At 46.6% G+C, this 15,790-nt stretch overlaps 1 protein-coding gene across 1 annotated transcript in view; it reads left to right on the forward strand.

The window, feature by feature from the left end:
• The first annotated feature begins 788 nt into the window (after positions 1 to 788).
• Positions 789 to 15,790, forward strand: part of LOC139751165 (probable tubulin polyglutamylase TTLL2) — a 64,390-nt gene continuing 49,388 nt past the window's right edge. Inside the window, exon 1 of the mRNA XM_071666278.1 lies at positions 789 to 1,326. Within this exon, the coding sequence (XP_071522379.1) occupies positions 1,204 to 1,326 (123 nt within the window). The 5' untranslated portion in view covers positions 789 to 1,203. The remainder of the gene's footprint in view (positions 1,327 to 15,790) is intronic.

Below are 15,790 nucleotides of genomic sequence, written 5' to 3' on the forward strand. Positions count from 1 at the left end.
ACCCAGCAGCTGCAAGGTGTGTGTAGCCCAACTCAGCAGCTGCCAGGTGTGTGTGGCCCAACCCAGCAACTGCCAGGTGTGTGGCCCAACCCGCCAGCAAACGAATGTGAGTGGGTCGGGTGTGGACAGTGTCAGGAGACAGTTTGATGGTAGGTTGGTTGCCACCAGTGGTAGTGAAGATGGTATCTTGGTTCCTACCAGTGGCAGTGATGATGGTAGGTTGGTTGCCACCAGTGGTAGTGAAGATGGAAGGTTGGTTCCTACCAGTGGCAGTGATGATGGTAGGTTGGTTGCCACCAGTGGTAGTGAAGATGGAAGGTTGGTTCCTACCAGTGGCAGTGATGATGGTAGGTTGGTTGCCACCAGTGGTAGTGAAGATGGAAGGTTGGTTCCTACCAGTGGCAGTGATGATGGTAGGTTGGTTGCCACCAGTGGTAGTGAAGATGGAAGGTTGGTTCCTACCAGTGGCAGTGATGATGGTAGGTTGGTTGCCACCAGTGGTAGTGAAGATGGTATCTTGGTTCCTACCAGTGGCAGTGATGATGGTAGGTTGGTTGCCACCAGTGGTAGTGAAGATGGAAGGTTGGTTCCTACCAGTGGCAGTGATGATGGTAGGTTGGTTGCCACCAGTGGTAGTGAAGATGGTATCTTGGTTCCTACCAGTGGCAGTGATGATGGTAGGTTGGTTGCCACCAGTGGTAGTGAAGATGGAAGGTTGGTTCCTACCAGTGGCAGTGATGATGGTAGGTTGGTTGCCACCAGTGGTAGTGAAGATGGTATCTTGGTTCCTACCAGTGGCAGTGATGATGGTAGGTTGGTTGCCACCAGTGGTAGTGAAGATGGAAGGTTGGTTCCTACCAGTGGCAGTGATGATGGTAGGTTGGTTGCCACCAGTGGTAGTGAAGATGGAAGGTTGGTTCCTACCAGTGGCAGTGATGATGGTAGGTTGGTTGCCACCAGTGGTAGTGAAGATGGTATCTTGGTTCCTACCAGTGGTAGTCATGATGGTAGGTTGATTTCCAGCACCACAAGTGTTGAGTGGTATATGAATGAGTTATGCGCAAGACCTAGCCTGTGAAAATGCCAGTAATAATAATAATAATAATAATAATAATGGCGCCTTAGGAAGGGAGTTAGTTAGTGTTGGTGAAGAAAGGTCATGTGAAGTAGTGGGTTATAAAGAGTTGATGAGCTGCCATCAGGATGGGTCACGGAGAAGGAGAGGCTTATGACGACCTTCCTGTACGTCATGTAACTGGCAGAGTGGAAGGTCCCATCTACTACAGAGTTAATGATGACAACACTGGCCCGGAACTCTTCATGGAGGTCAGTGGTAACATCAACTGCTTGTTTGATGATCAACATATAAGTTACCTCTTATGTGTACAATACTTACATAGTCTCACTTTACTACAACTTGTTACTACTATTCACACGTAGTAGTAACTTGTTATCATTTGTCAAATGGTGTGAATTCCTCCTCACATTGTCTTACGGGATGTGTTTCCATAAACATAATCGAGATTATTTCTAATTATATATTTTTCCTTTGAAAATTACAGGTCAACTTTGCTACGTATTTTCAAAATTTTGAAGTCCTAATTTGGTGCCTGACCTATGAGCGACATCCCTGACTATCTTGTAGACCTGACCCACCTTACACGTCTCCAGGCAGGTGTTGTAGACCTGACCCACCTTACACGTCCCCAGGCAGGTGTTGTAGACCTGACCCACCTTACACGTCCCCAGGCAGGTATTGTAGACCTGACCCACCTTACACGTCCCCAGGCAGGTGTTGTAGACCTGACCCACCTTACACGTCCCCAGGCAGGTATTGTAGACCTGACCCACCTTACACGTCCCCAGGCAGGTGTTGTAGACCTGACCCACCTTACACGTCCCCAGGCAGGTATTGTAGACCTGACCCACCTTACACGTCCCCAGGCAGGTGTTGTAGACCTGACCCACCTTACACGTCCCCAGGCAGGTATTGTAGACCTGACCCACCTTACACGTCCCCAGGCAGGTGTTGTAGACCTGACCCACCTTACACGTCCCCAGGCAGGTGTTGTAGACCTGACCCACCTTACACGTCCCCAGGCAGGTGTTGTCGACCTGACCCACCTTACACGTCCCCAGGCAGGTGTTGTAGACCTGACCCACCTTACACGTCCCCAGGCAGGTGTTGTAGACCTGACCCACCTTACACGTCCCCAGGCAGGTGTTGTAGACCTGACCCACCTTACACGTCCCCAGGCAGGTGTTGTAGACCTGACCCACCTTACACGTCCCCAGGCAGGTGTTGTAGACCTGACCCACCTTACACGTCCCCAGGCAGGTGTTGTAGACCTGACCCACCTTACACGTCCCCAGGCAAGTGTTGTAGACCTGACCCACCTTACACGTCCCCAGGCAGGTGTTGTAGACCTGACCCACCTTACACATCCCCAGGCAGGTATTGTAGACCTGACCCACCTTACACGTCCCCAGGCAGGTGTTGTAGACCTGACCCACCTTACACGTCCCCAGGCAGGTGTTGCAGACCTGACCCACCTTACACGTCCCCAGGCAGGTGTTGTAGACCTGACCCACCTTACACGTCCCAAGGCAGGTGTAGACCTGACCCACCATACGTGCCTCCACTGTTCATACGGTAACTACACAACCCTACATACCTCCACTGTTCATACGGTAACTACACAACCCTACATGCCTCCAATGTTCATACGGTAACTACACGACTCTACATACCTCCACTGTTCATACGGTAACTACACGACTCTACATACCTCCACTGTTCATACGGTAACTACACAACCCTACATACCTCCACTGTTCATACGGTAACTACACGACTCTACATACCTCCACTGTTCATACGGAAACTACACGGCCCTACGTGCCTCCACTGTTCATACGGTAACTACACAACCCTACATGCCTCCACTGTTCATACGGTAACTACACAACCCTACATACCTCCACTGTTCATACGGTAACTACACAACCCTACATGCCTCCACTGTTCATACGGTAACTACACAACCCTACATACCTCCACTGTTCATACGGTAACTACACGACCCTACATACCTCCACTGTTCATACGGTAACTACACGACTCTACATACCTCCACTGTTCATACGGTAACTACACGGCCATACGTGCCTCCACTGTTCATACGGTAACTACACAACCCTACATGCCTCCACAACCGTCTTTTGAAACTGATTTTGACAGGGGTTCCCATTGTGACAGTCCCAACTTAGCCTAGGTTTATTGCCTCTAAGATAATTTTCTCCTTATTTATTTATGAGAACTTTTATAGTGCGTTGGTGTGTCTATAAATGACAGTGAACCAATTATAAATTGATATTGATTGCATTACACAACAAACAAAGTTTCGTTCATGTGTTTAAAACTCTTGTCTGTTGAACAGTTTATCTCTGTTATATATGTACAAATGAAGTCAAAGCCAACCAGGACCAAGTATATACAGTTATCATGATAAAGCTAAGAGATGTGGACCGCCCATATAAACACATAGGTAATAAAGAGTAAGTAATAATACAGACACACGGACACACAAGTCATTAACAGCCAGCCTCCCCTCCACACTAAGTCTTAACTGGCACTATTTTAAGACTATTGGGGAGGGTGTGGCTGACGCTACCAGCCACACTACACCTTCTATATGGTGTGGTTTGATGGACTCCTGTTTTAGGCTGGATCACTGGTGTGGGTTGCACCCCTTGTGTGGGCTGGTTCTCTGGTGTGGGCTGCATCCCAGGTGTGAGCTGGTTCTCTGGTGTGGGCTAGTTCTCTGGTGTGGGCTGGATCCCTGATGTGGGCTGGTTTTCTGGTGTGGGCTGGATCCCTGGTGTGGGCTGGTTCTATGGTGTGGGCTGGATCCCTAGTGTGAGCTGGTTCTCTGGTGTAGGCTGGTTCTCTGGTGTGGGCTGGATCCCTGGTGGGGGCTGGATCCCTGGTGGGGGCTGGATCCCAGATGTGGGCTGGATCCCAGGTGTGGGCTGGATCCCTGGTGTGGGCCGGATCCCAGGTGTGGGCCGAATCCCAGGTGTGGGCTGGATCCCTGGTTTCGGCTGGTTCTCTGGTGTGGGCTGAATCCCAGGTGTGGGCCGAATCCCAGGTGTGGGCTGGATCCCTAGTGTGGGCTGGTTCTCTGGTGTGGGCTGGATCCCAGGTGTGGGCTGGATTCCTGGTGTGGGCTGGATCCCAGGTGTGGGCTGGATCCCTGGTGTGAGCTGCATCCCAGATGTGGGCTGGATCTCAGATGTGGGCTGGTTTTCTGGTATGGGCTGGATCCCTTGTGTGGGCCGAATCCCAGGTGTGGGCTGGATCCTTGGTGTGGGCTGGATCCCAGATGTGGGCTGGTTTTCTGGTATGGGCTGGATCCCTTGTGTGGGCCGAATCCCAGGTGTGGGCTGGATCCTTGGTGTGGGCTGGATACCAGATGTGGGCTGGATCCCTTGTGTGGGCTGGTTCTCTGGTGTGGGCTGGATTCCAGGTGTGGGCTGGATCCCTGGTGTGGGCTGGATCCCAGGTGTGGGTTGGATCCCTGGTGTGGGCTGGATCCCAGGTGTGGGCTGGATCCCAGGTGTGGGCTGGATTCCTGGTGTGGGCTGGATCCCAGGTGTGGGCTGGATCCCTGGTGTGAGCTGCATCCCAGATGTGGGCTGGATCTCAGATGTGGGTTGGATCCCAGGTGTGGGCTGGATCCCAGGTGTGGGCTGGATCCCTGGTGTGGGCTGGGTCCCTGGTCTGGGCCGAATCATAGGTGTGGGCTGGATCCCTGGTCTGGGCCGAATCCCAGATGTGGGCTGGATCCCTGGTGTGGGCTGGTTTTCTGGTATGGGCTGGATCCCTGGTGTGGGCTGAATCCCAGGTGTGGGCTGGATCCCTGGTGTGGGCTGGGTCCCTGGTCTGGGCCGAATCCCAGGTGTGGGCTGGATCCCTGGTCTGGGCCGAATCCCAGGTGTGGGCTGGATCCTTGGTGTGGGCTGGATACCAGGTGTGGGCTGGGTCCCTTGTGTGGGCTGGTTCTCTGGTGTGGGCTGGATCCCAGGTGTGGGCTGGATCCCAGGTGTGGGCTGGATCCCAGGTGTGGGCTGGATCCCTGGTGTGGGCTGGATCCCTGGTGTGGGCTGGATCCCTGGTGTGGGCTGGATCCCTGGTGTGGGCTGGATCCCAGGTGTGGGCTGGATCCCAGGTGTGGGCTGGATCCCTTGTGTGGGCTGGTTCTCTGGTGTGGGCTGGATTCCAGGTGTGGGCTGGATCCCAGGTGTGGGCTGGTTCCCTGGTGTGGGCTGGATCCCAGGTGTGGGCTGGATCCCAGGTGTGGGCTGGATCCCAGGTGTGGGCTGGATCCTTGGTGTGGGCTGGATCCCTGGTGTGGGCTGGATTCCAGGTGTGGGCTGGATCCCTGGTGTGGGCTGGATCCCTGGTGTGGGCTGGATCCCTGGTGTGGGCTGGATCCCTTGTGTGGGCTGGTTCTCTGGTGTGGGCTGGATTCCAGGTGTGGGCTGGATCCCAGGTGTGGGCTGGATCCCAGGTGTGGGCTGGATCCCTGGTATGGGCTAGATTCCTGGTGTGGGCTGGATCCCAGGTGTGGGCTGGATCCCAGGTGTGGGCTGGATCCCAGGTGTGGGCTGGATCCCTGGTGTGGGCTGGATCCCTGGTGTGGGCTGGATCCCAGGTGTGGGCTGGATCCCAGGTGTGGGCTGGATCCCTGGTGTGGGCTAGATTCCTGGTGTGGGCTGGATCCCAGGTGTGGGCTGGATCCCAGGTGTGGGCTGGATTCCAGGTGTGGGCTGGATCCCAGGTGTGGGCTGGATCCCTGGTGTGGGCTGGATCCCTGGTGTGGGCTGGATCCTTGATACAGTTTTAGACCCCTGGTGTGGGATGGACCCCTCGTGTGGGCTGACGACATAGTGGAGAGTTTAGTGCCTGGGTCAGGTCAGGACTACAGCCAACGCCAGGTCAGCACCTTGAGTCAAATATTCAGGCCAATAACCCAGGTCATTACTTCGGGACAGGAACCTCAGTTCAACACTCCAGGTCAACAAAACCATGCCACTACCTCAGCTCAACATTAGATAAACAATTTAGATAATCCACTAAGGTTAACATATATATATATATATTTCTTTCTTTCTTTTAAACTATTTGCCATTTCCCGCGTTGGCGAGGTAGCGTTAAGAACAGAGGACTGGGCCTTTTTTGGAATATCCTCACCTGGCCCCCTCTGTTCCTTCTTTTGGAAAATTAAAAAAAAAAAAACGAGAGGGGAGGATTTCCAGCCCCCCGCTCCCTCCCCTTTTAGTCGCCTTCTACGACACGCAGGGAATACGTGGGAAGTATTCTTAATCCCCTATCCCCAGGGATAATATATATATATATATATATATATATATATATATATATATATATATATATATATATATATATATATATATATATACATACATATATTTATATTTCATACAAATTTGCCATTTCCCACATTAGCAAGGTAGCTTTAAAAACAGAGGACTGAGCCTAAGTGGGAAGGTCCTCACTTGGCCCCCTTGGCTATATATATATATATATATATATATATATATATATATATATATATATATATATATATATATATTTTTTTTTTTTTTTCTTTGTCGCTGTCTCCCGCGTTTGCGAGGTAGCGCAAGGAAACAGAAGAAAGAAATGGCCCAACCCACCCCCATGCACAATGTATATACATACACGTCCACACACGCAAATATACATACCTATACATCTAAATGTACACATATATATACACACACAGACACATACATATATACCCATGCACACAATTCACACTGTCTGCCTTTATTCATTCCCATCGCCACCTCGCCACACATGGAATACCAACCCCCTCCCCCCTCATGTATGCGAGGTAGCACTAGGAAAAGACAACAAAGGCCCCATTTGTTCACACTGTCTCTAGCTGTCATGCAATAATGCCCGAAACCACAGCTTCCTTTCCACATCCAGGCCCCACACAACTTTCCATGGTTTACCTCAGACGCTTCACATGCCCTGATTCAATCCACTGACAGCACGTCAACCCCGGTATACCACATCGATCCAATTCACTCTATTCCTTGCCCGCCTTTCACCCTCCTGCATGTTCAGGCCCCGATCACACAAAATCTTTTTCACTCCATCTTTCCACCTCCAATTTGGTCTCCCACTTCTCCTCGTTCCCTCCACCTCCGATACATATATCCTCTTGGTCAATCTTTCCTCACTCATTCTCTCCATGTGCCCAAACCATTTCAAAACACTCTCTTCTGCTCTCTCAACCACGCTCTTTTTATTTCCACACATCTCTCTTACCCTTACATTACTTACTCGATCAAACCACCTCACACAACACATTGTCCTCAAACATCTCATTTCCAGCACATCCACCCTCCTGCGCACAACTCTATCCATAGCCCACGCCTCGCAACCATACAACATTGTTGGAACCACTATTCCTTCAGACATACCCATTTTTGCTTTCCGAGATAATGTTCTCGACTTCCACACATTCTTCAAGGCTCCCAGGATTTTCGCCCCCTCCCCCACCCTATGATTCACTTCCGCTTCCATGGTTCCATCCGCTGCCAGATCCACTCCCAGATATCTAAAACACTTTACTTCCTCCAGTTTTTCTCCATTCAAACTTACCTCCCAATTGACTTGACCCTCAACCCTACTGTACCTAATAACCTTGCTCTTATTCACATTTACTCTTTCTTTCACACACTTTACCAAACTCAGTCACCAGCTTCTGCAGTTTCTCACATGAATCAGCCACCAGCGCTGTGTCATCAGCGAACAACAACTGACTCACTTCCCAAGCTCTCTCATTCACAACAGACTTCATACTTGCCCCTCTTTCCAAAACTCTTGCATTCACCTCCCTAACAACCCCATCCATAAACAAATTAAACAACCATGGAGACATCACACACCCCTGCCGCAAACCTACATTCACTGAGAACCAATCACTTTCCTCTCTTCCTACACGTACACATGCCTTACATCCTCGATAAAAACTTTTCACTGCTTCTAACAACTTGCCTCCCACACCATATATTCTTAATACCTTCCACAGAGCATCTCTATCAACTCTATCATATGCCTTCTCCAGATCCATAAATACTACATACAAATACATTTGCTTTTCTAAGTATTTCTCACATACATTCTTCAAAGCAAACACCTGATCCACACATCCTCTACCACTTCTGAAACCACACTGCTCTTCCCCAATCTGATGCTCTGTACATGCCTTCACCCTCTCAATCAATACCCTCCCATATAATTCACCAGGAATACTCAACAAACTTATACCTCTGTAATTTGAGCACTCACTCTTATCCCCTTTGCCTTTGTACAATGGCACTATGCACGCATTCCGCCAATCCTCAGGCACCTCACCATGAGTCATACATACATTAAATAACCTTACCAACCAGTCAACAATACAGTCACCCCCTTTTTTAATAGATTCCATTGCAATACCATCCAAACCTGCTGCCTTGCCGGCTTTCATCTTCCGCAAAGCTTTTACTACCTCTTCTCTGTTTACCAAATCATTTTCCCTAACCCTCTCACTTTGCACACCACCTCGACCAAAACACCCTATATCTGCCACTCTATCATCAAACACATTCAACAAACCTTCAAAATACTCACTCCATCTCACATCACCACTACTTCTTATCACCTCCCCATTATTTTTTTCTTCCAAAAGAAGGAACAGAGAAGGGGGTCAGGTGAGGATATTCCCTCTAAGGCCCAGTTCTCTGTTCTTAACGCTACCTCGCTAACGCGGGAAATGGCAAATAGTATGAAAAAAAGAAAAAAAAAAAAAAAAAATATATATATATATATATATATATATATATATATATATATATATATATATATATATATATAGTGTTTTAGATATCTGGGAGTGGATCTGGCAGCGGATGGAACCATGGAAGCGGAAGTGAATCATAGGGTGGGGGAGGGGGCGAAAATCCTAGGAGTCTTGAAGAATGTGTGGAAGTCGAGAACATTATCTCCGAAAGCAAAAATGGCTATGTTTGAAGGAATAGTGGTTCCAACTATGTTGTTTGGATTGAATCAGGGCATGTGAAGCGTCTGGGGTAAACCATGGAAAGTTCTGTGGGGCCTGGATGTGGAAAGGGAGCTGTGGTTTCGGGCATTATTGCATGACAGCTAGAGACTGAGTGTGAACGAATGGGGCCTTTGTTGTCTTTTCCTGGCGCTACCTCGCATACATGAGGGGGGAGGGGTTTGGTATTCCATGTGTGGCGAGGTGGCGATGGGAATGAATAAAGGTAAACAGTGTGGATTGTGTGCATGTGTATATATGTATATGTCTGTGTGTGTATATATATATATGTGTACATTAAGATGTATGGGTATGTATATTTGCGTGTGGGGACGTGTATGTATATACATGTGTATGGGGGTGGGTTGGGCCATTTCTTTCGTCTGTTTCCTTGCGCTACCTCGCAAACGCGGGAGAGAGCGACAAAGCAAAATAAATAAATAAATAAATATATATATATATATATATATATATATATATATATATATATATATATATATATATATATATATATATATTTCTTTTTTCTTTTTATATTTTGTTGCTGTCTCCTGCGTTAGCGAGGTAGCGTAAGGAAACAGACGAAAGAATGGCCTAACCCACCCACATACACACACATATATATATATACATACACGTCCACACACACACACACACACACACACACACACACACACACACATATGTATATATATATATATATATATATATATATATATATATATATATATATATATATATATATATATATATATATATTCATAAATATTCGCCATTTCCCGCGCTAGCGAGGTAGCGTTTAGAACAGGACTGAGCCTTAGAGGGAATATCCTCACTTGGCCCCCTTCTCTGTTCCTTCATTCGGAAAATCAAAAACGAGAGGGGGGATTCCCCCCCACCCCTTTTAGTCATCGTCTGCGACAGAATACATGTTAAGTGTTCTGTCTTCCCAGGTCAACACTCCAGGTTATCACCCAGATCAACACCTTAGGTCAGCATGCAAGGTCAACACTCCAGGTCAGCACCCGGATCAACACTTTAGGTCAACACCCTAGGTCAGCATGCCAGGTCAACACTTCAGGTCAGCACCCAGATCAACACTTCAGGTCAACACCCTAGGTCAGCATGCCAGGTCAACACTCCAGGTCAGGACCCAGATGAACACTTCAGGTCAACACCCTAGGTAAGCACCCAGATCAACACTTTAGGTCAACACCCTAGGTCAGCATGCCAAATCAACACTCCAGTTCAGCACCCAGATCAACACTCCAGGTCAGCACCCAGATCAACACTTTAGGTCAACACTCTAGGTCAGCATGCCAGGTCAACACTTCAGGTCAGCACTCAGATGAACACCAGGTCAACATCCCACGTCAACACTTCAGGTCAACACCCTAGATCAGCATGCCAGGTCAACACTCCAGGTCAGGACCCAGATGAACACTTCAGGTCAACACCCCAGGTCAGCACCCAGATCAACACTTTAGGTCAACATCCTAGGTCAGCATGCCAAGTCAACACTCCAGGTCAGCACCCAGATCAACACTTTAGGTCAACACCCTAGGTCAGCATGTCAGGTCAACACTTCAGGTCAGCACTGAAATGAACACCAGGTCAACACCCTAGGTCAGCATGCCAGGTCAACACTTCAGGTCAGCACTCAAATGAACACCAGGTCAACACCGTAGGTCAGCATCCCGTGTCAACACTTCAGGTCAGCACTCAAATGAACACCAGGTCAACAACGTAGGTCAGCATGCCAGGTCAACACTTCAGGTCAGCACTCAGATGAACACCAGGTCAACACCGTAGGTCAACATCCCACGTCAACACTTCAGGTCAACACCCTACGTCAGCATGCCAGGTCAACACTCCAGGTCAGGACTTAGATGAACACTTCAGGTCACCACCCTAGGTCAGCACCCAGATCAACACTTTAGGTCAGCATGCCAGGTCAACACTCCAGGTTAGCACCCGGATCAACACTTTAGGTCAACACCCTAGGTCAGCATGCCAGGTCAACACTCCAGGTCAGCACCCAGATCAACAATTTAGGTCAACACCCTAGGTCAGCATGCCAGGTCAACACTCCAGGCCAGCACCCAGATCAACACTTTAGGTCAACACCCTAGGTCAGCATGCCAGGTCAGCACTTCAGGTCAGCACTCAGATGAACACCAGGTCAACATCCTAGGTCAGCATCCCACGTCAACACTTCAGATCAACACCCTAGGTCAACATGCCAGGTCAACACTTCAGGTCAGCACTCAGATGAACACCAGGTCGACACCGTAGGTCAACATCCCACGTCAACACTTCAGGTCAACACCCTAGATCAGTATGCCAGGTCAACACTTCAGGTCAGCACCCAGATGAACACTTCAGCTCAACACCCTAGGTCAGCATGCCAGGTCAACACTTCAGGTCAGCACTGAAATGAACACCAGGTCAACACCGTAGGTCAGCATCCCGGGTCAACACTTCAGGTCAACACCCTAGATCAGCATGCCAGGTCAACATTTCAGGTCAGGACCCAGATGAACACTTCAGGTCAACACCCTAGGTCAGCACTCGGATGAACACCAGGTCAACACCGTAGGTCAGCATCCCGGGTCAACACTTCAGGTCAACACCGTAGGTCAGCATGCCAGGTCAACACTTCAGGTCAGCACTCAGATGAACACCAGGTCAACACCGTAGGTCAGCATCCCGGGTCAACACCAGATCAACACCCTAGGTCTGCATGCCAGGTCAACACTCCAGGTCAACACCAGATTAACACCCTAGATCAACATGCCAGGTCACTAGTATATCAGGTCAGCACGTGAAGTCAGTTCGTGTTGTACAACATTAATTGGTCATCAGTAGTTAGCCCACATAACAATCATATCATCTGATCCATTATGATGGCGCTGGGTCATGTCTTCTTCCAATCATGTAATTGCAAAAGTGACCAATGTTGATATTATTGATCATAGTCTTGTCTTGTGAGACTTTTATATTACAGCTGAGACAGCAACTGAAGGCCATCTTATTAATGATATATATATATATATATATATATATATATATATATATATATATATATATATATATATATATATATATATATATATATATATTATCCCTGGGGATAGGGGAGAAAGAATACTTCCCACGTATTCCCTGTGTGTCGTAAAAGGCGACTAAAAGTGTGTGTGTGTGTGTGTGTGTGTGCGTGGGGGGGGGGGGGGGGGGGGGGGCTAGGAAATCCTCCCCTCTCGTTTTTTTTTTTTTTTTTCCAAAAGAGAAGGGGGGTCAAGTGGGGATATTCCCTCTAAGGCTCAGTCCTCTGTTCTTAACCCTACCTCGCTACCGCGGGAAATGGCGAAGTGAGCCAGTTGTTGTTCGCTGATGATACAGCGCTGGTGGCTGATTAATGTGAGAAACTGCAGAAGCTGGTGACTGAGTTTGGTAAAGTGTGTGAAAGAAGAAAGTTAAGAGTAAATGTGAATAAGAGCAAGGTTATTAGGTACAGTAGGGTTGAGGGTCAAGTCAATTGGGAGGTAAGTTTGAATGGAGAAAAACTGGAGGAAGTAAAGTGTTTTAGATATCTGGGAGTGGATCTGGCAGCGGATGGAACCATGGAAGCGGAAGTGAATCATAGGGTGGGGGAGGGGGCGAAAATTTTGGGAGCCTTGAAGAATGTGTGGAAGTCGAGAACATTATCTCGGAAAGTAAAAATGGGTATGTTTGAAGGAATAGTGGTTCCAACAATGTTGTATGGTTGCGAGGCGTGGGCTATGGATAGAGTTGTGCGCAGGAGGATGGATGTGCTGGAAATGAGATGTTTGAGGACAATGTGTGGTGTGAGGTGTTTGATCGAGTAAGTAACGTAAGGGTAAGAGAGATGTGTGGAAATAAAAAGAGCGTGGTTGAGAGAGCAGAAGAGGGTGTTTTGAAATGGTTTGGGCACATAGAGAGAATGAGTGAGGAAAGATTGACCAAGAGGATATATGTGTCGGAGGTGGAGGGAACGAGAGAAGTGGGAGACCAAATTGGAGGTGGAAAGATGGAGTGAAAAAGATTTTGTGTGATCGGGGCCTGAACATGCAGGAGGGTGAAAGGAGGGCAAGGAATAGAGTGAATTGGATTGATGTGGTATACCGGGGTTGACGTGCTGTCAGTGGATTGAATCAGGGCATGTGAAGCGTCTGGGGTAAACCATGGAAAGCTGTGTAGGTATGTATATTTGCGTGTGTGGACGTATGTATATACATGTGTGTGGGGGTGGGTTGGGCCATTTCTTTCGTCTGTTTCCTTGCGCTACCTCGCAAACGCGGGAGACAGCGACAAAGCAAAAAAAAAAAAAAAAAAAAAAAAAAAAAATATATATATATATATATATATATATATATATATATATATATATATATATATATATATATATATATGTGTGTGTGTGTGTGTGTGTGTGTGTGTGTGTGTGTGTGTAGTCAGGATATCTCTCATATTTGTACCGTTAATTATTTTTTATAATTATTCAGTTATTATCATACTGTTGCTGCTGTTCTCAGCCTGCTTCATGTACATTACCGGCCAAAGTTCATTGCCTGCATAGTAACATAATGAAGTAACAAACCTCAGTATACTTCTTCTTACGTATACAGTAAGACAATAGTAACATAATGAAGTAACAAACCTCAGTATACTTCTTCTTATGTATACAGTAAGACAATAGTAACATAATGAAGTAACAAACCTCAGTATACTTCTTCTTACGTATACAGTAAGACAATAGTAACATAATGAAGTAACAAACCTCAGTATACTTCTTCTTATGTATACAGTAAGACAATAGTAACATAATGAAGTAACAAACCTCAGTATACTTCTTCTTATGTATACAGTAAGACAATAGTAACATAATGAAGTAACAAACCTCAGTATACTTCTTCTTATGTATACAGTAAGACAATAGTAACATAATGAAGTAACAAACCTCAGTATACTTCTTATGTATACAGTAAGACAATAGTAACATAATGAAGTAACAAACCTCAGTATACTTCTTATGTATACAGTAAGACAATAGTAACATAATGAAGTAACAAACCTCAGTATACTTCTTCTTATGTATACAGTAAGACAATAGTAACATAATGAAGTAACAAACCTCAGTATACTTCTTCTTATGTATACAGTAAGACAATAGTAACATAATGAAGTAACAAACCTCAGTATACTTCTTCTTACGTATACAGTAAGACAATAGTAACATAATGAAGTAACAAACCTCAGTATACTTCTTCTTACGTATACAGTAAGACAATAGTAACATAATGAAGTAACAAACCTCAGTATACTTCTTCTTATGTATACAGTAAGACAATAGTAACATAATGAAGTAACAAACCTCAGTATACTTCTTCTTACGTATACAGTAAGACAATAGTAACATAATGAAGTAACAAACCTCAGTATACTTCTTCTTACGTATACAGTAAGACAATAGTAACATAATGAAGTAACAAACCTCAGTATACTTCTTCTTATGTATACAGTAAGACAATAGTAACATAATGAAGTAACAAACCTCAGTATACTTCTTCTTACGTATACAGTAAGACAATAATGTTTCGTGACTTGTGTCACATTTTCAGGTATAAGGACACTAGGGTATGGTTAACGTATATGTACAAAAATCAAATATTAATGAAAAAATTATGGACCAGTGAGGGATGAATACGCTTGGCGGTTACTCACTTGTCTGACCAAGGAAAGATCAGGTCAGCTGCTGTGTGAGGTCACCAGTCCTCGTCTGGCTGGGACAGGTCAGACGTTATGCACTCGGTAATACAAGAAGATCGTTCCTCTCCATCCTTCATTTGCCCTCATTCTGTCATGACTTCTTCTCTTGTACATCTCCGTATCACTTGCACTCCTTCCTCGCCCATATACCTATCTCTTGTGTTTCACTAACAACTCAACTTCGTTATCACACCACACACTAACCTTTGTAATATGCTCACCTCCCACATGTCACACACTTCCCTAGAACATGTCGGCAGTGCTTCCCTAAATACCTCCCTTTTCTCAGCCATTCCTTAGTATCATATACTCTCACTTTTTGCCATTTTACTCTCAGCTTCTTATAACTCTCCATACAACACACTTGTCCAAGGTCACTTCCTTTTGCCGCCCTCTTCTCTCCCACATGATTTCCTCTTCCTAAATCTACACCTTCCTCTCCACCAAGCAATGATTACACATTCCACACGCTGCCCCTCTCAGCACATTCACATTACTAGCACGCTTATCAAGTAATCCAATTATGCCCGCTTTCCATCTCTCCAACTCACCCACGTATATTCATGTATGTCACTTTTTAGAAGATTTCTTCCACCATTTCTTTTCCAGCACACTGATTTACTCCCACTTACCTGCTCATGATCAAGTGCCTAAGCACAAGTAATCACCCATTTCTCGCCACCCACTTATAGTTTTGCGCCAGGAAATAGACGAACAAACACCACATCCATATACGAGCTGTTATGTGTAATGCACGGAAATCTTAATTCCCTATCCACATCCAGGCCCCACAGACCTTCCCATGGTTTACCCCAGACGCTTCACATGCCCTGCTTCAATCC

Source organism: Panulirus ornatus, chromosome 11, assembly GCF_036320965.1.
Source record: "Panulirus ornatus isolate Po-2019 chromosome 11, ASM3632096v1, whole genome shotgun sequence".
NCBI lineage: Eukaryota > Metazoa > Arthropoda > Malacostraca > Decapoda > Palinuridae > Panulirus > Panulirus ornatus.